Source organism: Myodes glareolus, chromosome 19, assembly GCF_982192425.1.
Source record: "Myodes glareolus chromosome 19, mMyoGla1.1, whole genome shotgun sequence".
Classification (NCBI taxonomy): Eukaryota; Metazoa; Chordata; class Mammalia; order Rodentia; family Cricetidae; genus Myodes; species Myodes glareolus.
In genome coordinates this window covers 51,325,053-51,349,494 of record NC_142044.1, presented here as the reverse complement: position 1 = coordinate 51,349,494, position 24,442 = coordinate 51,325,053, and the positions used below count along the sequence as shown (strand labels likewise).

The 24,442-nt window shown below is 48.2% G+C and overlaps 2 protein-coding genes across 4 annotated transcripts in view; both read left to right on the top strand.

Annotated features, from left to right (window-relative positions):
- The first annotated feature begins 2,233 nt into the window (after nucleotides 1–2,233).
- Nucleotides 2,234–21,950, top strand: Mlc1 (modulator of VRAC current 1). 2 transcript variants are annotated; one of them, XM_048444896.3, is made up of 12 exons: nucleotides 2,234–2,446; nucleotides 2,942–3,155; nucleotides 4,214–4,303; nucleotides 7,004–7,057; nucleotides 7,422–7,523; nucleotides 12,573–12,674; nucleotides 13,059–13,130; nucleotides 13,576–13,692; nucleotides 16,750–16,806; nucleotides 17,402–17,524; nucleotides 19,456–19,617; nucleotides 20,649–21,950. In XM_048444896.3, exons 1-12 carry the CDS (start codon nucleotides 2,379–2,381, stop codon nucleotides 20,721–20,723), a joined length of 1,236 nt encoding a protein of 411 aa, XP_048300853.3. In that variant the 5' UTR covers nucleotides 2,234–2,378; the 3' UTR covers nucleotides 20,724–21,950. The 2 variants fall into 2 exon arrangements, with proteins under 2 accessions (XP_048300853.3, XP_048300854.3); XM_048444897.3 differs by having other exon boundaries at nucleotides 2,238–2,446; nucleotides 2,957–3,155.
- Nucleotides 21,951–22,086: 136 nt separating this feature from the next.
- The window catches only part of Ttll8 (tubulin tyrosine ligase like 8), a 46,010-nt gene continuing 43,654 nt past the window's right edge, over nucleotides 22,087–24,442 (top strand). The window contains exons 1-3 of one of the 2 annotated variants that reach the window (XM_085678858.2): nucleotides 22,087–22,664; nucleotides 22,779–23,228; nucleotides 23,850–23,954. In XM_085678858.2, coding sequence (XP_085534984.2) covers nucleotides 22,853–23,228; nucleotides 23,850–23,954 — 481 coding nt within the window. In that variant the 5' untranslated portion in view covers nucleotides 22,087–22,664; nucleotides 22,779–22,852. Of the gene's footprint in view, nucleotides 23,229–23,849; nucleotides 23,955–24,442 lie in introns of both variants that reach the window. The other variant, XM_087899164.1, reaches the window with a different exon arrangement.

Here is a 24,442-nt window from a genome sequence, read left to right as displayed (position 1 = left end):
GAGTCTCCTCCTCTGTATGTTCATGTCATAAACGAGATGTGTTCTGTTGAATTAGTTAGGGGTCTGGTTTAGTTCTAGATTAGATTTTTAAATTTTTTTTTAACTACATCAGATCTGTGAGTTTAATTTACACTCTTCTTGAGAGAATGGGAGAGAACATTTCTTTCCTTAAACATTTGGAGGCCTGTCATAAAGGCTTCCTCTTGGGTGTGTTGCTGGGGATACATGGGTAAAATGAAAAAGGACCTGAGAATTTATAGGGCTGGAGTTACCTTCAGAGACAAAGGCTGGACACACCACCAAGCTCCCTCTCACGGGGTATGGTAGAAGTACTGCCTTTTAGGACTGTTAGTGGATGTGGCCAGCCTGAGCTGCTGCCCTAGATCAGTCTCTTCTGCTTTTCCATGCCATTGTATCTGTCCATCATATCTAAAAGAAAACGTGATGTTGCTTCTAGACCTTTCTCCCTGATGGTCTAAATAGCCCACAGTACTGATCGCAAATGGGATGGATTGGCTCTTCCATATCTACCTGGAATTTGATCCCCTCTTGTCATTTTGGGTCACACCTCCTCCCCATCCCCAGCCTGTTCTCCATCCAGCATCAGATGTCAGTCCGCCTCAGGGTCAAAGTCAACCGGCTCCCATGCCCACAGATACCTTGTACCTGGATGGCCTCTGCATTCCATTTCCCGGAATCCTCAGTTCACCCCCCCCCCCCACATGCTTCTGCCTGCTCCAGGACACCTAGGAGACCTTTGGCTTTTCTGCCCACCCTCTGTGCCTTTAGTTCCATTCACTGTCTCCGTGAAGTCTATTCAAACTCACACAAAGTCAAATGTGTTGCCATATGACACAGAAGAACTGTGGCCTGTAAATATTTGGTGGGCAGAGGGAGGAAGGGCAGTTGTTTGAAGATTATACTGAAAAACAGGACTTGCTCTAGAAACTAGTGTAGGAATAACAATGAAAACACACTTCTGCCAGGCGATGGTGATGCACGCCTTTAATCTCAGCACTTGGGAGACAGAGGCAGGCGAATCTTTGTGAGTTTGAGGCCAGTCTGTTCCACAGAAAGAGTTCCAGCACAGCTAAGGCTGTTACACAGAGAGCCCCTGTCTTTTCTAAGTCACTGTAAGTTGGAGTTCAAGGAGTGTGCTTACCCTCTCTGATTCAAAGCAGCTTGTTTGCGTTTCTCAGTAGAAAACACCTTTGAAAGTCACAACAGTCATGCAATTTGCCCACCATTTTTTCCCCAAAAGAAAACACAGAAGAGTTCAATCCAGTTGGATTGATTCCCACAAATTATACTGATTTTAAAACTCGGTAAATTTGGGAGGTTCCTCAACCCATTCAAAAGAAGTTCCAGATGTGTCAGGAACAGTTTGAGTGAATTGTTTCTTGTTTGAATTTATTTTTATTTAATGTGTGTGGGTGTTTTGCTTGCATGTATATGCACAATGTGTGTGTCTTGTGCCCACACAGGCCAGAAGAGGGTGTTAGATTCCCTAGAACTAAAGTATAGACGGTTATGAGATGCCACGTAGGTGTTGGAGTTGTAACCTACTATGTGGATGCTGGGAATTGAACCCCAGATCCACTGTAAGAGTAGCCAGTGCTTTTAACCTCTGAGCCATCTCTCTGGCCCTGGGTAAATTGTTTCTAACCCTTCTTGTTTGGTTGAAAAACTAAGATAACTGAACATCCCTGATTAGAAACCAGTGATTGAACCCAGACTGCGTGTTGTTCTGCTGTTCAAGTTCCTGTTTTTTCCAAGTACTTTGGGCTGAGCCTCTTTGCAATGTGCGCAAAGAAATTGTTGCTGTAATTGCCGGGACACCAGTGTTTCCAGGCAAACGAAACACATTCATGTCCCTTTTCTCTGCCTAGTGGGCAGAAACAAAGGATGCAATGGGACAATTTTTGCCAACCCTTAGGGCTACCATGGGAACCTGTGGTGGAATTCCCAGCGGAACAGGGGCCAGCCTTGCCAAATCGAGAACATAAAGGTTTATAAGGCCTGACAAAGGAGATTTCCATCGCGTGATAATAGGAGACAAAGAAAGACTGCTCGAAGAGATGTATGATGTGACCTTGGAGCAATTTTCTGTTTCAGGTCCAAGGCTGGTCAGGACCCACATCCAGTGATGGACTCTGTCTTTAGCAGTACTTCTCTTTCCAAAACACCCTCCTGGCTATTATGCAGGGAGTGGAACCAGGGGCTCTTCCTCTCTGCTTGTGTTAGGAAAGCCCCAAGCCAGGGTTTATGCAACCAAAACGGACATTTCTAAGATCCACTCCCTTAATCTCATTGAAATTCAGGAAGCTGTGTGCCTGCTCCTGGCTGCAGCGCAGTTTGGCTGAGCTTTTGTTCCACTTATGAATAGTTCTTGCTGGAAGTCCATCACCCAGAGGCCAGCTCTCCCAACAACCGGACAGCAGCAGAGGTAAGCATGAAGACATTAAACTACAAAGTAAGTACATCCTTTGTAATCTCACATTACTACTTTGTGTTGCCCCTCTGGTTGAGACTCATAAAGTTGCTGGTGGAAGTTGGAACATACTCTATCTGAAGACTCAGATGAAGTCGAAACGCCCTGAATCCGGTTGGGTTTGGGTGGTTTTACCCACTTTGAGGATTAAATGCTTCTTCCTTTTTAAGTTCACACCCCTAGTGTATGAGCATATTTCTTTGTGTAAGAAAGTGTTTACTTAAGCCAGACATAGTAGTGTTTACTTGTGTAGAAGTTTAAGGCCAGCCTGGGCCACACAGTGTGATATTTTCTCTCTAAAGAGAGTTCTTAGAGGAATTTCTTGAAAGAGACTTATGACCAGAGGTTTTTCCCTTGTTGAGACTGTCCAAGATGGGGTCATTGTATAGGAGGGAATGGTGGTCCACGTCTATTATGAGTCTCAGCTTGGCTGAGTGTCACCCTCAGTAGTATGCCTGTTTCTAGTGCCATGACACGGGAGGGGCAGTTCAGGGAGGAACTGGGTTACGACCGGATGCCCACACTGGAGAGAGGCCGGCAGGACACAGGACGGCAGGACCCTGGCAGCTACGCACCTGACTCAAAGACGAAGGACCTGCAGCTGTCGAAGAGGTTGCCCCCGTGCCTCAGCTACAAGACATGGGTATTCTCGGTGTTGATGGGGGTGAGTAGCTCAACACTGTTTCAGAGGACTTCCGGTGCTGGCCTTGTTCTGTCGAGTATGTGACCCCGTAGACTGGGAATCAATCTGCCTCAGGTGGGCCAGGCAGGAACAGGTCTCATGTTGGTGGGGGGCCCCTAGAGTGCCGACATATTATTTTTTGTTTGTATTCTGTCAGTTACTTTTCTCAATATCTGCTAGGCGGAGGGTGTTATGTCCCTAAACCACACTTACCCTGAGCCCACAGGTCACCCGTCAGGTAGCTGGCATGAATGGTGGTCTGTGAAGGTTGGAAGCCATCTCATACTTCAGGGTAGCTCTGTGGAGTGAAGAGCTGTAGCCAGGGCTGGGGTCAGGACTATGGAGCAGGAAGAGCTACAGCCATAGGATTTTGGGGACCATGGGGGACCATGGGGAAACATGGAGAAGGCTAGGCTGGGTATAGCTAGAGAGCAGATCTAAGCTAGCCCAGGGTAGGGCAGTGCCATGTGGGGCCCCAGGACTCATATACACAGTCTTGCAGATAACCTGGGTGCTTAAAGTGTGCACAGTAGCTGAGGACCAAGCCACTGCATGCATTTCTCTATGACAGGAGCTGAGTTCTGTGCAGCCCTGGTCTGAGAATCTACATTTAGATGGGGACTTCTCCCTTTCCCCAACTCTAAACCCTTTCCAAATCCCAGTTTGGGTCAGTTTCTGCAGAGGCAGTAGGGCAGGCAGTTGTTTTACAAGTCTATGAACCTGCACATGGGGTAGGATCCTGAATCCCCACATATTACCCCCTACACACACACACACACACACACACACACAAAGAGTGTGGCAGTTTCTGCTCTGGCACCAGAGATGGGAAAGGAGAGGTCCATTCCTTGGGTTATGCTGGTCCTGCCAAGAAGAGCTGCAGTCATACAGGACCCATATATAGGCAAAATAAATATGGGAGGGTGTTGGTTAGTATGGGAACAGTTAAGTTGCAATCAAAGGGCTGGGTACTGCCTCCTTAGGTGTCTCATCATCTAACAGAGCCAATAATAATCTGAATCTCTGTCACTGTTTTGCAGAGCTGCCTTCTTGTGACTTCTGGGTTTTCGCTCTACTTGGGGAATGTGTTCCCCTCTGAGATGGATTATTTGCGCTGTGCGGCAGGCTCTGTAAGCACACTCCTCAGCCAGCATCCTAATTCTCCCAATGTGGGTTTGAACCTCTGTGACCTGGGGTTTATAGGTTGCTGGTAACTACTCATGTGACTAGTTTTGTTTCTGGTAACTATTCGTGTGACTAGTTTCCTCTTTGGTAACTGCTCATGTGACTAGTTTTGTCTTGGTAACTACTCATATAACTAGTTTCCTTTCTGGTAAATGCTCATGTGACTAGTTTTGTCTCTGGTAACTACTCATGTGACTAGTTTTGTTTCTGGTAACTACCCATGTGACTAGTTTCAGTAGCCTGACCCCCCATGTCAGAAACAGCACTTTTGATCCAGTGTGTTGTGGTGTCTTCCTGCTCCTACTGTCTTGGGTGCCACTAAACCTCCACTCTTGGTAGTTAGGAGACTGCACCCTTGCTCCTCCCAAATCCTGGTGCCATGTTTCTAGAATCTCATCCATTGCCAAAGGATACTGTCCTCAAGGAGGGAAGGAGAAAGACACTAACATCCCCAGACTCTGTGTCTCTTGCCTCCCCAGTGTCTGTTTAGCTTAAGCACAGGGTACACTATCATCTATGTGATAGCTGGGCTGTGGGGACCTTCTCATGGTATCTGTTAAGAGACTCCATGACCACAGAAACTCTTATAAAGGAAAACATTTAATTGTGATGACTCACAATTTCAGAGATTCAGCCCATTATTGTCATGGCAGGGGGTGTGCAGGCAGACACAGAGAAAGAGCTGAAAGTTCTACACCTTGATCCACAGGCAACAGGAAGTGAACTGTCTCTACACTGAGTGTAGCTTGAGCAGAAGAGACCTCAAAGCCCACCCTCACAATGACATACTTCCTCCAAAAAGACCACACCTTCTCCAACAAAGACACACTTCCTGTTAGTGCCACTCCCTTTGAGGGCCATTTTCTTTTAAATGTCCACACACCCTAAGGTCCTTCGAGGTCCTGGATCCCCAGGTTCACTCCCTATGCCTTTCCTATTCAGCTGGTGGCTGGCCAGCACAGGTCAAGGTCCCTGGGAGTCTTTGCTTCCCTAAACCCCTGCTAGGATCCCCTACCCCTCCCACAGGACACTGCTACCATCAGGGGCCTGAGTTATCTTAAAAGACAAAGGACCATGTGGGGCTCAGCAGTTAGGAGCATTTTCTGCTCTTGCAGAAGACCAGGGTTCACCTTCCATCATCTGTAATGGCTCATAACCATCTGTAACTTTAGTTCTAGGGGATCCAATGCCCTTTGCTGATCTCTGTGAGCACCAGGCATACACGTGGTACATAAGGACACATGTAGGTAAAACACTCCCACTCATAATATACAATAAATAATTCTTTTTAAAAAAGAAGAAAATAAAGACTGAAGACACCAGTTTCTTTTAGCGCCACACCCCAGCCATGTGTCCAAGCTATCATTGGCCTCTTTGCTCCTTTGAAAGAACGTGAACCCCTTCCTGCTGCTCCCTCTCTGGCTATGCTTACTGTGTCCTCATCATGGGAGCAGGATCACTGTGTTTCTGACAGACACTGCTCCAGGGTGGCAATGATCCCTCAGTCTCAAAGGTGGGAAAAACTCATGCCTGCCTTGTTACACCCCTGGCAGCTGTCTTCCCAGAAGCTGGGGTTTGATCTTTGGGTTACCTAAGTAGGTCCCAAGTCCTACCATGGGCCTCAACACAGGTTTCCTTTCCCTTCCACACCATCCACTATATGTGTTACGTAGGCATTCCCATTGACCACTGTCCCATGAGCCATATCCTTTTAGGTCCCATCTACTGTTCTAGGGGACTAGGATCCCATTGCCCACATGATTGACACCATAAGGCTTACCAGACCCAGACCGGTCGGTCCACCTCCAGCTCCCCTGACACTCTCACTAACCACCTCCCCTGGTTCTTGATCTGGCTTTGGGTCACAGCAGGGTCAGACATGACCTGAATGACAGCCACCAAGATAACGGGACCTCTAAATACAAGAGGACACTTTTGTTTTGACCACATAGATACATTTCCCTTCTGGGTAATTGTTCAACAATACCAAGTTATAGTATGACTTCTACTCTCTTCCAACTGAATGTTGTTTGAATTAACTTTTGAAGTATAACATTTTTGTAAATTCTTTGAGAATTTCACACACATGCATACAATGTATTTGGACTATATTCTACTTCCACTCCTTTCCCTATTCTCTCGGATCTATCTCTGACTTCCCTACTCCCCACCCCAACTTCATTTCATTTTTCTTTTTAGTAACCCACTGAGTCCAATTTGGGCTGAGTCAACCCACCAGGGGTCATGTCATTAAAACAACAACAACAACAAAAGACTCTTTCCCTTCCCCAGCAGTCAGCAGCTCCTCAGCGAGGGGTGGGGACTGGTGAGCCCCTTCCTCCTAAATACTGTTTTTAAATAAAGTTACTTTGAAATATCAAGGGACTTTCAGGGTTGAGGGAGCTCCTTGTATCAAGTAGACTGACTCAGATCATTGTAGAAACTTAAAACATTGTAACACATGGTTATCTTAATGATATGCTGAGCTGGAGGTAAAACCCAAGGTCTGTAGCGCCATAGGCAAGAGCCCTAGCTACCACTGAGCTACGCCCGGCCTGCCATGCACTGTTTGAAGGTTGACACCATGTCCAGGGCACAGGACTCAGGCGAACTCTTGGCTCATCCAGGTTCTGACTTCTTTTCAGTGCATCCCCTCCGCAATCGTGAGCTTTGCTGTGGGGAGGAGAAACATCAGTGCGGTAAGTAGGCTTTGTACTTTTTTAAAAAAAAATATTTAATTAATGCATATATGTGTGTCTTCATGAATTCCTGTGTACTGTGTGTATCCAAGTACTTGTGGAGGCCAGAGGATGTCAGCTCCCCTGCAAGTGGAGTTCTAGGTGATTGAAGGCACCTGAGGTGGGTGCTAGGACTCAAATCCGGTCTGATTCCTTGGTAAGAACAGTGAGCACATCTCTGCAGCCCCACACTGGACTTAAGCCACCGGGGAAGCCTCCCCTGCAGACTTGGAGAGCCCACAGCACTGCGCTGTAGAAAGCAGATGGCGTCTTGATTTCATTAGTATTTCTAAAGAAGGAAATGCCTTCCTGCTCTGTTTTCCAGATTCCCAACTTCCAGATCTTGTTTGTCTCCACGTTCGCTGTTACCACCACATGTCTGATCTGGTTTGGGTGTAAACTGATCCTGAATCCCTCAGCCATAAACGTGAGTCACATGGATTTCATGTTTTGACCCGAGTCATATCTTCCCACTGATATCAAATGCTGCTCCCACTGAGCAGGGGCAAGCCCTGGTTAGAGAGTCGCTGTAAGATGCCTTTGCTGGCGGGTGTTGAGGATTTTTGCCTATGCTTCTGAAGGAAAGAATCATCTCTATTGAATCCTGAATTTCTTCCATTGGACAAATCTATTGACATTTTAGTGTCTATTTCCCAATAGCAGCAGGCTTGGGTTGCAGCTCAGGGACAGAGCATGTGCTTCTAGTATGTGCAGTGCTTCACATGTTAGTCCAGTTCCACACATGTTAGAAAAGACAGTAACTTACTAATGTATCTTATCCAATCTGTGATATTGCTGTTTATGAGGCATTCTACCATCTTTTCGTGCCACTGAGAAAAGTGGGAAAATATTACATAAATTGTGATACTCGATCAGAAGAAAAATCTCACCAGAATTAAGGATGCTCTATCTACTCTTGTGAGAACACACAAGAGTTCAAGGACCATCCAGGCTGCTGTGGATAGAAGAAACGCAGCCGACTGGACACTGTGATTATTGAGTGCATGTGGTAAGTTGCTGGATATGAAAAATAAACATAAAATTTTAATTGTGTCACAAAATTGAAAATATTCTCTAAACACAGATGCTTTCTAGAATTACATGTGTAGAACTGGTTATGCTAACACCTGCCTGTTATTCCCAGCACTTAGGAGATGGAAATGGGGAGATCAGAGGAGTTCAGGGTTAGCCTTGGTTGTACAGTTAAGTTTGAAAACAGTCTGGGCTTTATGAGACCATGTTTCAAGAAACAAACAAAAAACAAAAACAAAACCCTAACCAACCAAACAAAACATATAAAGTTCCTGGGAATATGCCTAACAAGAGATTAAAAACTATTGCAATAATCTTTTTATTATTATTTTATGTTTACCTGAATATCTGTCTGTGCACTGTGTGTGTGCCTGATGCCAGTGGAGGCCAGGAGAGGGTGGATGACAGGTACACACCCCAGACAAATGGAGGGTGAGCCCATGAGACAATGCAGGACACAGTGAGAGGCTCCTCTCCAAAGTCTGTATAGGGCCTGGTTCAGGGGAGCACAAAGGACAAAGATCGCTCAAGGACAGGTGGGGACACGTCCTTTCACAGCCAAAGTACTGGAAAAGGGTAAGCTGGGCATGGGGTTACAGAACTATCATAGTCAGTCAGACCAGAGTCACATCGTGTTGGGGGCATCAGGCTATGATCTGAGTTACAGCAAATACTCAATTGAATTATCCAGACAGACCCCTTACCTCTTACCTGCCACATAGATGAAGCTTGAGCTGTGTGGGTGCAGCTAGGAGAGACTGCTCTCTTCCAAGCATGGAAGCACCCTGAGGGTGGGAATAGGAGATGCAGAAGTAGCAGAGGGATACCTCCAACACACTAGGATCCCCAAGAGAAACTGGTGCCCAAGGAGGAGGAAATCACACAGCAAAGTAACTCAGCATACGCCGAGAGAGCCTCTCTGATGACAGCAGCAGGCCCTTTGGAGGACTATTTGGTACTTGTACGTATTTTCTTAAAATGAAGACATTGCACTATACCAAGTGGAAACCTTGGAGAAACACTGGTACAGCATGGATAAGAAGCATGCATGAGGGGCTGGAGCCATGACTCAGCAGTGAGAGCACTGGCAATGGACCAGCAGCCCCAACCTCACCTGATGCTTATATCTGCAGAACTTCAATCCCACCTGGGCTAGAGGTCAGACTCCATAAGTAACTAGGCCCTCCACAGCCTCAACCACATTGAGCCCTGATGATTATTGAGCCAATAGTAAAAGCTACTTGGGGTAGGAGGAACCCGAGGAGCACAGTATTTGGCCCAATCCTGCTCAGAAACTATGTATGCCTCCTTCAGGGACATCCATGTGAATGGTGACGTTCAGGAGCATGCCTCCATCTGTGTGGGTTGTGCCACACTGTCCTGCAGGCCCTTCCTCAGATCCTCTGGGCTCTGCTCAGTGCTGGGAAACCTGCATCAACTCTGCCCTTGACTTCAGAACTTCAGTTTCTCCAACTTCACCTATTGTCTAGTATGGTAAACACTCAGTTACAGGTTTTTGTCTCAGCTATGCTATAGTCTTCCCTAGATTTTGATGAAAATTCTCATTTTCAATGCTATTTGGTTCTCCTTGGCCCTGAAGATCTGGGGGGCGGGGGTTAAGTGCGCTTGTCTACCAGTACCCTCTAGCCTGGCCTCAGAGACGGCTGGACCTATTTTTTCTCTGGCTTTGTCCTCATTGGTCTGGCAGGGCTGGGTCTGCAAGGCAGGTGGTCTCAGTTGTAACCACTCTGCTTGGAGCTCCCCGGAGAAGCTGCAGTCCCTGAGACAATCTGCTCTAACCGTCACGGACTCCTCTTGTCCAAGAACTCACTTTCATGAATTAGCTGCCATGGAAATGAGTGTCCTGACTGTTCATTGTCAAGATCCCTAGGAAACAGACAGATGGAATTATCTTTAAATACCATCTACATATTATTATTTCTGATACCATTATGTTACAACATGAATGCATAGTCCAAGTGCATTAATTCTTTGACATTTACCAAGGCTCACCATGTGGCAAAACAGATTTCTCTTAGTGTTCCATGTTTATCAAAGAATGAACTGTCTGTTTTATTTATACAGAGAATTGCATTTGTTTTTTAAATATTGGCTTTATAACTGTCTAGATATGGTGAAGACAGTAGTTCAGGAGACACTTTCCGTTGAAAAGAGAGTTATTGCTCACAGATTCTAATGGAGGAAACACCCACACCATCAGAGCCACCAGGGGAACAGCAGGGCAGTGTACAAACAGAGGTAGTAATGGGGAAACAGGCAAGCATTTCCATTGTGGCCTCCACAGAAAAGGAGAGGTCAGACGGGAGAGACAGATGACCCTCCAGCTTTAGCTTCCAAAGGTGCTGGACTCCAGGCCATCCCTAGTTGCCTGGATCCTGCCCTGGGGTGACAGGCAGATAGATAGTAGCCAAGTTAGGGGCCATACGGGGTTGGAGGGTTGTATAAACTTTTTTTTCCCAACTCTAGTGATTTACCCGTCCCTAGGAAGATCAAGGCTGTCCAGGGTCAGCATGACCACATCCAAGCATCAGAACACAAAAAACAAAATGTACTTAACATAGCACATTTCTGGTTTTAAGATGGTGTGTGTGTGTGTGTGTGTGTGTGTATTACCCTGTCTCACTGTGTAACCATGGTTGACCTGGAACTTGATTTGTAGACCAGGCTGGCCGTGAACTCACAGGGTACTGCCTGTCTCTGCCTCCCAAGCACTGGAATAAGGTATGTACCATCATGAATAAGAGTTTGTATGTGTTTGTGCTTTGCTTCAGTTTCTGAGAAAAGTAAGTTAAATTCATTACCTGCAGTTGTTGGTTTATCTATTTCTCCCTGAAAGTCTGTCATTACTTTGTATATTCTGATGTTCTGTTAGTCAAATATTAGTGCATAGTCTTTCCCTTACAAATTTACTTTCAAAGCTACACATATAGTATACAACTATCATCCCACAACTTGGGAGGCTGAGAGAGGAAGACTGTGAATTCTAGACTAGCCTACTACATACAGAGTGAGTTCAAGTTCAACCTGGTCAACTTGGTGAGACTATTTCAAAAGAGGGCTATGGCATAGTCAGTGGTAGAGTACTTATTTAACATGTAGGGGATCTCAAGTTCATCTCCTAGTACTGCATAGTGAGGGCGTCCATATCAGTTAAGTATTTATTTATTATTTATTTATGTAGGGCCAAGGCACAAATTCCAGTCCTTGTGAATGCTAGACTTGTGCTCTGCAAGTGTGAACATTTACGTAACTGCTGACACAGTCGCCCTCAACGTGGTTCTGTCAGCCTTCCAGCCTTGTATTTGCAGTTTCTAGAAACTGCCCGTGGAACTGAGAGCATGCTGTGGAAATCTGTGCTCGTGTTTTCTGTGTGCTTAGAAGAGCGTGGGAGCTTAGAGTGGGGTGGGGTGTACAGTTCAAGGGCTTGATATGAGGCAGTTTTGCTCCAAAACGGATCAAATGTAGTTTATCATGAGCAAGATAGAGGCAGCCAAGGCCCAGGAACACAAACTCAGGATACCTTGAATGACGTTCTACTGTGGAAGAGGTTATATGAGCCATTATAGACCCACAATAAGTGAAAGTCCTAAGTCAGTGCATTTACCAGGAAGGCAAGCGGTGGACAAGTGGGGGAGTCACTTTTATACCTTGCAGATGTTATAACATATTTAGCTTTATGGTATTGGAAGCTAGAGGTCTTTTACGTACACGTTCCAAATGTTTTCCCTCGGGGTCACGAAGATGTTAGGTCAGACACAGATATTGATTGTGAGGGGCTGTTCAGGGACTAAAGACAGGCCCATGTGACTGGGCTCTTTGTCTGCCACATTTCAGTTCTCCACGACCATGAGGTTCTAGTTATTCAATCCGTATGGGAGACTTCAGCCCAGGTGAAACTTCTATAGAGAACTTTGGCTTCCAGGCCCAGTGGCCTCTGTCATGTCTTTGCATAGCCAGTCACTAAGAGTAGTTTTAAAAACAAGAACTTGGGGCCAGCGATGTGGCTTAGCAGATACAGATGCTTGCTGTCAAGCCTGACAACCTGAGATCAATCCCCAGGACCTACAGGTGGAAGAAAGTAACTGACTCCTGACTCCAAGTTGTCCTCTGACCTCCACATGCATGCTGTGACTGATGCTCCCTCCCCCACAGTGAAGAGATGTAATTAAAAAATTTAAATATCAAAAAGTTTAACAGTGTGGGAGGGGGAGAAAGAGTGAGTGAGAGAGGGAGATTGAAAGAGAGAAAAATCAACCAAGCTAAAAACAAGACCCACACAAAAGAGAAGCAGTTTGTCGCCCATGGCTTACTCAGGCCTATGAGAAGGAAAGAAGGAAAGGAGAGCTGGGTTAAGCAGCCGAAGGAGGATGGTCGCTTTCTGGGGGAAGGACTAGGATGGCTGAGGCACATGCTCCCTTTGCAGATTAATTTCAACCTCATCCTGCTCCTGCTGTTGGAGCTCCTCATGGCAGCCACAGTGATCATCTCGGCCCGGTCCAGTGAGGAGTCCTGCAAGAAGAAGAAGGTGGGTCTCCCACAGCTATCTCCTCATGTCCTTGAGCTGGGCCTGGCTGCGGGGGAGGCCACGAGTGCGAGGGCACAGGTATGGGTTGGGGGAGCTGCTGGCTGAGCCTGGGGGCGAAGGTACAGCCCCACTGCCTTCCCAGTGTCCTTCCCCACCCGTACTGTCTTCAGGACTGTCACTGGAAGACCAATTCTGCAAAAATGTTGGTAAGCTGCAATTGCAGTGATTGGACACATCCACATGCAAGCGGAAATGTCGGCACTTGCATTGCTCCTCCAGACAGAAGGGCGCCAACACTGAGGCTTTTAGAAGTATAACTCTGCCCATGCAACCAGCACCCTTCTCCAGCATTCTATGGCTCCACAAGGCTTTCCTTCTTCCTAGGGTTCTATCTCGGATGGCACCAACATTCTGGATGAAGTGGCTTTTCCTGCTCGGGTCCTAAAATCCTACTCTGTAAGAAAAACCCCCTCCTCTTCATTCTCTTACTTTGACCTAGGGCTTGGCTATATAGCCTAGTTCGCACTGAGCTACCAGCCCTCCTGACTCAGCCTTCCATGTGGTAGATACAGCATGAGCACCTCTGTCACTATGTTGGGCTGGTGCTCCTAATGGGGCAGCTCCAGGTTCACCCCCCTCAGGCTGAGTTCTGCCCGTGAGCCTCACTGTGGGTCAGGTTGCAGCTCCCACCACCATCCACCTCCTTGGCCTTGTCTAGTGGTCTCTCCGTGGTCAATGTGAACAGGCCAAAGAAGGGCACCGACTGAGCCCATGGCCCCTTCCGGGGAGGTCTGTATCTATACACTGCATTCGGAGACTTCCAGAGTGTCTCTTACCCCACCACAGGGGCAGACCATTGGCGTGGTGGCCTAGCAAAGTGACTGTGTCGTTTTCCCCGCAGGTGGTAGAAGTAATTGCTGGTGTCTCCGCTGTCCTTGGTGGGGTGATCGCTCTAAATGTAGATGAAGCTGTCTCGGGCCCACATCTCTCAGTGACGTTCTTTTGGATTTTAGTGGCTGTGAGTACTATCTGGCTATCTGGACGGTCACCTTGTCTATGTATATAGCTGACTAGACATGGTTATCGCCAGTTTTGAGCTTCCCTCCTTAGACCCTACATGGCTGGGTTTCTTTTCTTAGCACTGTGTTGGTAACATTCAGACAAGAGGGTACACAGGAGAGTCCCCATCCCCCAAAGAATCTGGGAACCAAGGATTAAATGTGTTTCCATAAAATTTTATCTTAACTGTTGCCGTTATATTACTTTCATATTTTTCTAAGAAATCAAATTATATTAAATGCTGCTATGGTAAACATTTAGCACAGGTTTAGCATGTGGGAATGTGTGACACTTGGCCACTCCTTTAAACACGATCTTTTTGCCATTTTAAAACATTCTAAGTCTACCCGTGTAATTTATTGTCAAGAGTCTTAACAATGGGTTGGGTTCGGACGCAGCCAAAGCTCGTTTGAGCTCATGACATGCCCCAGAACAGTCAGCCTAAAGCAACTCCTCAACACTCAGTATTTCTACACATCTCAGAAACACATACCCAGGTTTCAGTGGGTATGCTGAAACCATACCCACTGTGGCTTGTGTTCCCAGATGTTGGCTAAATAGTCATTTTGCACCATGCCACTAGTAACTTGCTGTTGGCTGCTGGCTTGTTCCATTCTGTGTTTCTGGCTAGGCAGACTTTTAGATTAAGCTCTTGCCATCTTAGAGATGTGAACAGGGTCTGATGAGCATCCTCCACTTCCTCCATGGGCTTCTGAGTCAGAAGTGGGTTCTGAAGCTGCCCAGGGACCATGCCCTGGGCTTGGCTGCTTGCCTTCTGTGCCAGCTTGCTTTCTATTGCTGCGATAAGAACTGTAACCAGAGGTAGCTTGGAGAAGGAAGGGTTGATCTGGTTTGCACCTCCATGTCACAGTCCCTCATTGGGGTAACTAGGGGCAGGAACGTCGAGTAGGAACCTGGAGGCAGGAACAAATGCAGAGGCCATGGAGGGGCACTGCCCACTGACTTATACCCCACAGCTTGCTCAGCCTGCTTTCTATAACCCAGGACCACCTGTCCAGGGGCAGCAACATAATGGCCTTGGCTCTCCTATGTCAGTTATTAACGGAGAAACACCTCATAGACTTGCCTACATGACAATTTGGTAGAGGAATTTTCTCAATTTAAGTTTCCTCTTCTTAGATGGCTGAACTTGTCAAGCTGACAAAAACTAACCAGTACACCTTTTTAATCTTTTTGTTAAGCCATGATGAGGCAAAATGCCCACCAAAGCTGTGGTTCAGCTCCCTTCCAAGGGCCCAGGGCACCTGTGATCACCTCAGTGAGCTTCAGCCTTGGTTGTGTGCTCATTCTAGAGAGCCCTGGAGACAGGTGCAGAGTCATCCGTGGACACAGTTGCTCTCTGGAAGAGACAGGAATGGGCCATGACAGAGATAGACATCTCTTACATGTTCAGGGTGAGCCCTGAGCCTGTTGCTCTCAGGGAGACAAAACAAGGAAGACTCATCTGTGTGGTCTGCACTGCAGAGATGGCTAGAGAATTACACGCTGAGCTTCTTGGGGACAGAGAGTTAAACCAATGAGCACGACCTTCCCTTTAGACCTATCCTCCTCCAGGATCTATATGCTAGAATGCCCCTTTATCCTTCCTGGCAAAATATCCCAGGTTCTACCCAATGTTGACCCCCCTCTCCTGGCCAGTTATACCTCTATGCAACATGACCTCACTCCTCCAGGGTACAAGCAGCTTTGAAATGGGTATGGGGGACCCAAGAAGGAGGCCTAAGATTGGAGGGGAAGGAGAATTCCTGGAATGGTAGTGAGTCAGTGCTATTTTTCTGCGTACTGGCCAGAAGATGGTCAGAGAGACCAAGGATATAGACAGGAGTCTGGGATGGGGGGTGGGGTTGAAGCCTATCCTTGGGGTCCACATGGATGAAGGCAAGAGCCTTACCCCTGCTTGTTGGCTTGCTAGGGCCACTTCAGTTGCTTCCTGACTGGTGGCTTTGTATCCTGCTCCTGCTGTTGCCAGAGGGCACTTCTGGAAATGCCACCCTCAAAAGAGACTCCTGTGCTGACACATTGCGTCAGGCCCTGCTCACGCACGTGCAGCCACCTCAGCCTCTCTTGCCAGTTCCTCTGCCGTCTCCACTCACCTTTTCTCTAGGGCCTTGACAACTGCAGACCCCTTCTTGGTTTATGTAGACTCAGGTATCCTAGGGCCAGTGCTGTTATCCTGGGGCATGGGTATTTACTTTATAGTTGCTTATATGGATAAGAACCTTTGAACTGGGAGACAGTTCAGAAGCCCCTCAGACTGTTTAGGGTCCTTGGAACTCCTGGGGCCATGACCCAGAAAGATAGTCAAAGGGCTCCCTTTGGCCCCTGCCATCTCCACTGTCCTTGCTTATCTGGAGTTTGGAAAAGACATTTTGGTATCCAAAGGAAGAGTCCCACACTGTCCCCAGCCCAGGATAGGCAGACCTTCCTGTCTCATCTTGAAGAGGTACCCACCTAACCCAACAAAGGCTTGTGTGCAGCTCAGGATCCATGTCTCAGAAAAGTCTGCCAAGGTGCCAGAGGTTAAGGGACATCCCCGCGAATAGAGACTAACTAGGGGGCACAATGAGGAGGCCCTAGCTTCAGTCCTGGATCGCGAAGCAGATTCCTCTTTATATTGCTTTTGGGCCCACATTTGCATATGCTGCGCTGTGCTGCCCAAGTGTGTAGCAGATAGTCAAATAACCAGACTGGAAGCACAGAGCACAGAGATGACAGGTGTCAGCAAGGTCATCCCAGGGGACTTGGAGACTTGGCATGTCACTCTGCCATTCTTGCAGCTTTTCTACTTGGAGTCTTAAATGTTTATAAACAAATAGTTGAGGAACAAGAAGATACCAAACCTGTGAGATGCTTCCCTGAGCCGAGGCCACTTGTGTCAGGCAGTCCTGGCCTTCCTTCTACCAGACAGAAGGGCGCATGTCATAAGAGCAGGAGTACAAGGCTAGGAGATGACTTCCTGGACACCCATCTCTAAGATGTTCTCTTCTTTCCCCAGTGTTTTCCAAGTGCCATTGCCAGCCATGTGACAGCAGAGTGTCCCAGCAAATGTCTGGTAGGTGAGGCCCAGCCCTTCTATGGTGGCATGGATCACACTTGGGTGTGGCTGGACAGGAGCTGAGAAAGAGAGGCCCTTAGGGACCAGTGAGAGAGCCAGGGCAGGCACCACTGCCCTGGAGAGGATCCACAACTGTCCTGGGGCTCCAGGGGCCCAGTTACCCATCTCTGAAAACAAGACATAAGCACTTCATGTTTGGAAGCCAGAAATTCCTGTTGCTGAGCAAAGATGAAGGAAGAGACTAGTCTATCTTTGTCCCACCTCCTGTGAAAGCTGGTTAGATGTTAGCAACCACTGGTCTTTGGGCCTAACTGTTCTGAAAACGAGTATCCATGCTGGGTTGTATGGCCCTAATACACGGGGGCGTTTAGAACAGGGCTTAGAAGAGTGGGAGAAATGGATAACACACAAGAGCTGACTCTTCATCAGCTTTGATGGTCACAGGTGAAATTCAAAACCTCACATGCCATACACAGCACTGAGTGAATGAGCAGAGTTTGTCCGGGGCCACAGAGTGGTCCAGCCTCACAAATTCCCAGGCAGGTAAGCACTGGCCACACCTCCTGCCCAACCGCATCTGCTTGTCTGCCAGGTGGAGGTGCTGATTGCCATCAGCAGCCTGACCTCCCCACTGCTATTCACTGCCTCTGGATATCTGTCCTTCAGCGTCATGAGAATCGTCGAGATTTTTAAAGATTACCCACCAGCCATCAAAGTACGTATCCATTCTATTTTGAGACTCTTTGTTAACAAAGTCTGGGGAGGTGGCTCTGGGGCATGCACTATTTTCCTGACAGTGGCCGGGACAAATGGGCATCCACCTGAACAAAGTGGCCTTGCCCAGTTTGCTCTGGGTAGGGTGGGTTGTGTGTGGATGGGGGAGGATCTGATTTGCTTTCTCCATGTTGGTTCTATCCCCACGGGCTCAGAATCTGCCTCTATGTGCTCTCCCTGCTTCAGGTCCCTTCTGAGCCCTTTCCCTGAACAGAGCTGGAAAGAATTGTATGTTTACAGACAGGCTTTTGTATTGTTTCCAATTCAAGTTGAACATTCTCTGTTTTTCTTCCTGAAGTTCTTTTTATTTTATTTTTTAAAACAAACCATCTTTTTTCATTTTACATACCAATTGCAGTTCCCACTCCCTCCTCCTATTACTTCCTGAAGTTCTTTTCCTTGATGTTCTATAGACTGGGCTGGCCTCCTCAGACTCACAGAGATCCTCCAGCCTCTGCCTCCTGAGAACCAGGATTAAAGGCGTGCGCCACCACAACCTCCACTGAGGGTCATTTTTTTAACCCAATAATTTACCCTAGTGTTTGGTAAGCACCCAGAGGAATCAGGACTCTCCTGTACTCTTTCATTAATCTGTTCAAATGTTGCCCCACTGACCTGACAAGTCCCTAGTGATGGGAACTGGGTTATTTCCTCCACCTGCTGTTATGAATAGCTCCTGGTGACCAGCCTTTGTGCACATCTCGTATGAATCTGAGGATGAACACCCAGGAGAGGGACTATACAGACAACAGATGTATCTGGACCCCTGAGTCCTCACTAGACGACTTTCCAGCATGAGTTTTCCAGAGCACAGCAAAGCCATGCACAACAAATTGGATCTTAAGATGCTTCTCTTGTTGAAGCCACATTTGTAAAACACCCCTTGTTTCCATCAATCGTTTCATGTTCTTTCTCATCAACTATGCGTCTGCCTGCAAGGTCCTCTCTTTATATCCCAGCACCTGCTCCAACCTGTCGCTATGTACTGGGATTGCCCTGTGCTAATGGGAGAGGCTGTAAACTTGCCTCCTTCCCCTCCAGACAGGAGAGCTCCTCTCTGTGCAACACACATAGCTTTTGCTCTTATGCATGAATTTATATTTTAATTTTTGAGACAGGGTCTTGTTGTATAGTCCAGTTCACCCTTGAATTTGAGAGCCTCCTGCCTGAGCCTCCTGAGTACTGGGATCAGGGTCTCACAGCATCATGTCTATCAGCACTATGTCCTTTATGTGTTAACATTCAGTTGCTCTGTGTTTTTTGTGAACTGGTGGAAGGCTTCCATCTGGTTGCTTTGTGGATATTTCTGAAGCACTTCTTTCTGTGTGAAGTGCATTTTATTGCCTCTGGTCCCTGGGCTCCCAGGACAAGGACTCTTGCCCTTCTTCTTGTTCTCCCTTATTGCCTCCCCAACAACAGCAGCTGGTGTTCAGGTCTCTTTGCTAGTAGGTCTGGGCCCATGACTTTCCTTCAGCCGAAGGCCCTTCAGAGCCAATTGTACCAATCTCAGGATTGTGTTTCCTGCAGATATATAGAGGAAAATTTTGATTTTGCCTGCCCTTTGCACACCCTCAGCACGAGCCTCGAGAGTCTCACATGAGGCTCTTTAGCCTCCCTATGGTTGTTGGATCCGAGGGATGGAAGGAACACAACCTGGGGCCTTTTTATGCTTACTTGTTAAAAGCAAGCTGGCAGAATTGGTTGATCTGGAATGTTCTGATTCAGATTACTGAAACAAGAAAGCATGTTTGGGTTTCTAGGGCTCGGTGGTCAAGGCAGGGGCAGGTGTTTTGACTCTATGGAGGCCTGAGGCAAGGTGGAGGATTTGCAGTCTGCCTGTGGACCTGCTCACGTCTCTGTCTTTCATCCTAGTCCTACGATGTGCTCCTGCTGCTCTTGCTGCTAGTGCTGCTGCTTCAGGGGGGCCTCAACACTGGCACAGCCATCCAGTGCGTGAGCTTCAAGGTCAGCGCCCGGCTACAGGCTGCATCCTGGGACACCCAGACCTGTCCCCAGGAGCGCCCAGCAGGGGAGGTGAGTGGCCTGCCTCCTAGGATGCCCATTCTGGGTCCTCAGAGGGACCCTCCACTGATGTCCTTCAATATTTGTTGTGACATTTTGTGTCACATTTTTTTTTCTTATTTGCATTTTTAAACACCCAAGAGAAATCCTGGAGAAATAAATTTCAAACTAGGTTATTTTTTAAATGACTAAATGAGTATCAATCCATTCATGAAAAAATACCATGGCCATAGTGCTTTAAGCTCTGCTTTCACAGACACGGAAAGAGCCTTCCAAAGACTTCCACAGAAGGTGCCATGCTCCATCCTGTGCAGAGGAGGGCTACCCCTGCCTGGCATGTGGGGCTCCCTACAGCTAGACATTCCTATTCTGTGGTCAGTGGGCTGGGAGTGGCCAGTCCACAGTTACCTGGACAATACTCTCCCTGCCCCCACCCCATCTTAAGTTCTGACACTCCCACAACTGAGGTTGGGTCTGCTAATGTCTCCCTAAGCCATCTGACCCTGCAGTGTCTTCCTGGACAAATTTGCCCACTGCCATCACGGAAGTGACCACCAAGTGCCTAGCTGTTCTGTGCCCAGGAAGATGTCCCCGCAGGTCCTGCCTGGCAGGTCTTTCTTTGTCTTGGGCCAAATGAAGTCCACCTTGGTCTGTGTCCTGACCAGCAAGCCACAGAGCCAGGTGAATAAATTGTTCTTGCCAGATTCTAGAACTGTCCATCTACGGAGCTCTGAATAAGTGTGCAAGCGAGAGTTACCCCATCTCAGGCTGGAGGTGTGTCTCTGCCTCAGTTGTCCACTTCTTTTGCTGCCAGGTACACCCCCATCTTAAAGCCTGTCCCATCGGACACCTACAGAACTGTGGGAGGGTGTGCAGGCATTTCTAAGATGCGCTGTCCCTATTCTAGCGTCCACTCCCCTCAGATTGTACATGTAAAGAAGCTTGCATACAAGAACACAAGACGCTGCACAGGCCGAGCTGAATCTGCCTTCCTTTCAGGTCTGGCCCTGATGAGGTAACCCTGTCCTTGTCTCTTACCACAGGTGGCCAGAAGCCCCCTGAAGGAGTTTGACAAAGAGAAAGCCTGGAGAGCCGTGGTGGTACAAATGGCCCAGTGACTACAGCATGAGGAGACGGAGTCTCAGTGTCTGTCTGGCCTCCGGCATGGTCAACCGTACAGACTCTATCCTGCAACAGCTGCTTTCTAACACATGCTTTTGCTCCTGCGGCAGCCAGGCTGCAAGGCGGTTCTCACTTTCTGTAGTAATTTAACTTTGGAGCAGGCAAGCGTTGAAGGTTGCGCCCTGTCCAGCGGGTCAGTTCTGTGTCTCTCAGATGACCCTGCTGGCCTGGGTAAACCCTTGTTTTCCAGCCCTCTTCACTTCCTGATTTGATCCTCACTCACTCATAGGATCTGATGTTTTGGCCTTAGGGCACTTCCATGCCTCTGCATGCTTGCCATAGTGTGGGGATAGTTTGATTGTGAGAATTACATTGGCTTTGATTAAAATCATGGCCAAGAGATGGTGTATATGCCACCTCCCCAAACGCCAGAGGACACTTGGATTCTCTCAGCTGGCAAGAGCACCAAGGAATCTACAGTAGGTTGGGTACCTTGTGAAACAGGGAGCCATTTTAGGAATTATTTTCACTGCATCTGTTTGTCACAGAGGTTTGGTTCCTCCTCCGGGAGGTGAGCTGCAGTGTTTCTTTCCTGAGCTGGGATGTATCAGTGGGTTCTAAGGAGGCTATTGAAAAGACCAGAGGTGCATTTTGTGCCCCCGAAGAGCTGCCAGGGTCAGAGAGATAATAAAAAGCCTTCTAGGCTTCTCACTTCTAAATGCCCATGACTCTGGCTACCAGGAGTTGTGAAAAGTGCGGTAGTTATTTTCAGTCAAACGGAAATGCAAGTAAGATACGTGGAAGGTGGAAAGTACCCAGTAAAGCAGCTCCATCTCCAGCCTCGGGGAGTCCCCGTCCTATCTTCATCTTCTGCGGCTCCAGAGGGCTGGAGCCTGCACCAATAAGTACCATGAGAGGTCATTTTTGACTGCATATGTGCAGAGCCCTATAGGCTTTGGGCTTACTGCAGCTCTGCTACACAATATTGAGTGGGAAGGGAGCCATGAGTAAGCTGGGATGGGAGGCCATCTGCTAGGAGATGAGAGACTTGAATGTTCAGGACCAGAGTGAGGCAGCAGGGGATTGCTGCGGACTTGCACTTTCTCATTTTAGAGAGCTTAAAAAAACCAACTCAAATAAATGGGGTCTTAAATTGCCTCTTGTATACTTTTGTTTGGTATAGTTTAATATGCTTGGGCAATAAATGCTAACATGCAAATGTGGTCATAGCCTGTTAAATGCTTCTGAAAAGAAAGAAAACAAACCAAAACCAAATCAAAACAACAACAACAACAACAAAAACCCCAGGGGTAAGAAATAGGACCCTAAAGTGGAATGCCATTTTTAATTTATTCTTTGGTTTGTATGATAAAAGTTGGGTCACCAGTCAGGGAGAAGCCTCCTACACCCATGAAATAAAGATGCCTTTGATCCAGTGGTTCTCAACCTTCCTAATGCAGCTCCTCATGTTGTAGTGACCCCACCCATAAAATTATTTCACTGCTACTTCATAACTGTAATTTTGCCACTGTTATGACTCCTAATGTAAATATCTGGTATGCAGAATATGAGATACGTGACCCCTGCAAGGGGGTCATGACCCACAGGTTGAGAACCACTGCTTTAAGCCAAATGAAACGATCTGAAGTTTGGGCTTTAAAATAATGACTCTGTGGATGGGTGGGCCTTCCTCACCACTGCCCAAGGCGTCACATAGGAAGGCAGCCTGGAGCAGCAAGGACACAGCATAGGTACCCCACTAATGAGCCAAGGGACAAAGGCCCCTCTATGTTCCTCTGGGCACAGAGGACTTCTTTGGCCGCCCTGATCTCGAGGAGACACTTTTAGCTGACAAACGGACTGGGGAGAACATGCGCCTGGAAGCACCGTGGGACTCGGTCTCCACCTCAGGCCTATGAGGAGGCATCTTATGGACAGTAAGGGAGCCGGGAGGGAGGAAGTTGAGGGTGGGGCAGGGTGTGACTCCCTGGTCTTTGTGACTTGGAGTAGTCTGTAGTCTGAGTGCCAGGTTGTCTGTGTGATCCTGACAGGTGCGTGGGACATGTGGAGCAGGAGCTCATGACCCTGGCGTGGGTAGAAGGCACTTAAGAGGTAACCCTGACTCATGGCCCGCCCCCGTACCCGCTCCGGTACTGGCCACTCCCTGGAACGCAGCATGGGACTAGATCCAGAACCAAAGCTCAATAAAAGTTCCAGCAACTGTGTCCGGACTATGTCTGCTCCTCGGGTATCGACTGTGCACCGCAGCCGGCGGCCTCTCCTCCTGCGCAGCCCTCCGCATCCCTCACCGCCTGCGCGTCCACGAAGCCCCACACCCCGAGTGGGGCGCCGCTCAGCATGCCTCAAGCCCCGCCATCAGCGCCACGGGTCTGCACAATGCGCCGCGCAGCCAAGGCCCGTTGCCAGGGGCGACCACAGGACGCCCAGTCGCGATGCCCACGGCTGGGGCAGAGCAGCACGCGCTTCAAGGCGGGTCCCAGGTGAGCAGTTTTCCCTCCGACACGCCAGGCCTGTTCTCGCTGGCGCCCAGGTCCCCCTCCCCATCCCGCGTTCCGAACCCCGCCCCGCCCCCTTCCGATTGGAACCCCAGACCTCGCTCCTTAGAACCGCAGAACTTCCCCAGCCTTACTCTGACACCTGTCCACTTTCACCCCACCCTGCCCTTTCAACCTTCTTTCCCTTACCTTCCCACCTTCCTCCAAACTCCCTAACTGCCTCCCTTCCCTGACCCCAAACCTGTATCCCAGTTTTTGACCGGTCTACCTACCTTGACCTCCCCTTCTGAGCTCCGGACCCGTATTCCACCTCTGACTCATTCTCCCACTCGGAGGCCCCTACCTCTGCTCTAAACCTATCTTTTCAACCTCAGACTTATTTCCTTGATCCTTAACTGTCCCCCTACTCTAACTTACTCATCTCACCCTCAAACCTGCCCCCCACTGGCCCTTTCTTCTTATCTGACTTCTCACCCCCAAACCTCCTGCTCATGACGTGTCCCATTACCCCAGACCTCTTCCCCAGACCTCCTTTCCACACCTTGGGTCTCAGAACCCCACCCTTGCTTCCCTGGGTGTGTCTGACCTCTCCACCCTTGTCAACAGGGGCTGGGGGCCAAAGGAACCAGCTACGCGAGGCTAGCATGGAAAATGGCGAAAGGAAGAAGCTGTCTTTCACTTCGCCGGATGAAGATCACAAAGAAGAAAATAGTCCGTACCGTTTGTGTTCCACGTTTGCAGTCAGTCTTACTCAAAGGAGCAGGCATGGGGGTTTAGGGATAGAGGAGGAACCCAGACTTTACCGCCCACCCCGGGGTCCTGGAGCTTTTGAGGACTGTGTAAATCAGTTTATGTTGGTCCTGGGAAACTTCTGGGAGTAGAAGGGAGAGCCCTTTATCCAAGCGGATTCCTGCGATTGCCCTTCAGACTTGGTTCACATTCATCATGGTGAATACCTATAAGTAAAATCACGTGTCATAGATGGGTACACATTCAGTTTTAGAAGATATAGTTCATGCTTACCAGCTGGGGCACTCCCCATCTGCCACACAGCTTGTACTGGCCTTGTCATTTGGACCATTCTGTGAGTGTTACCAGTCTCTCTCTTATGGCCATGATGGTGGAATGTTTACTTCAGATCTTGGCCATTATTGATAGTGAGTCTTACCAATTCTGTGTTAGAACAATGTATTATAAAT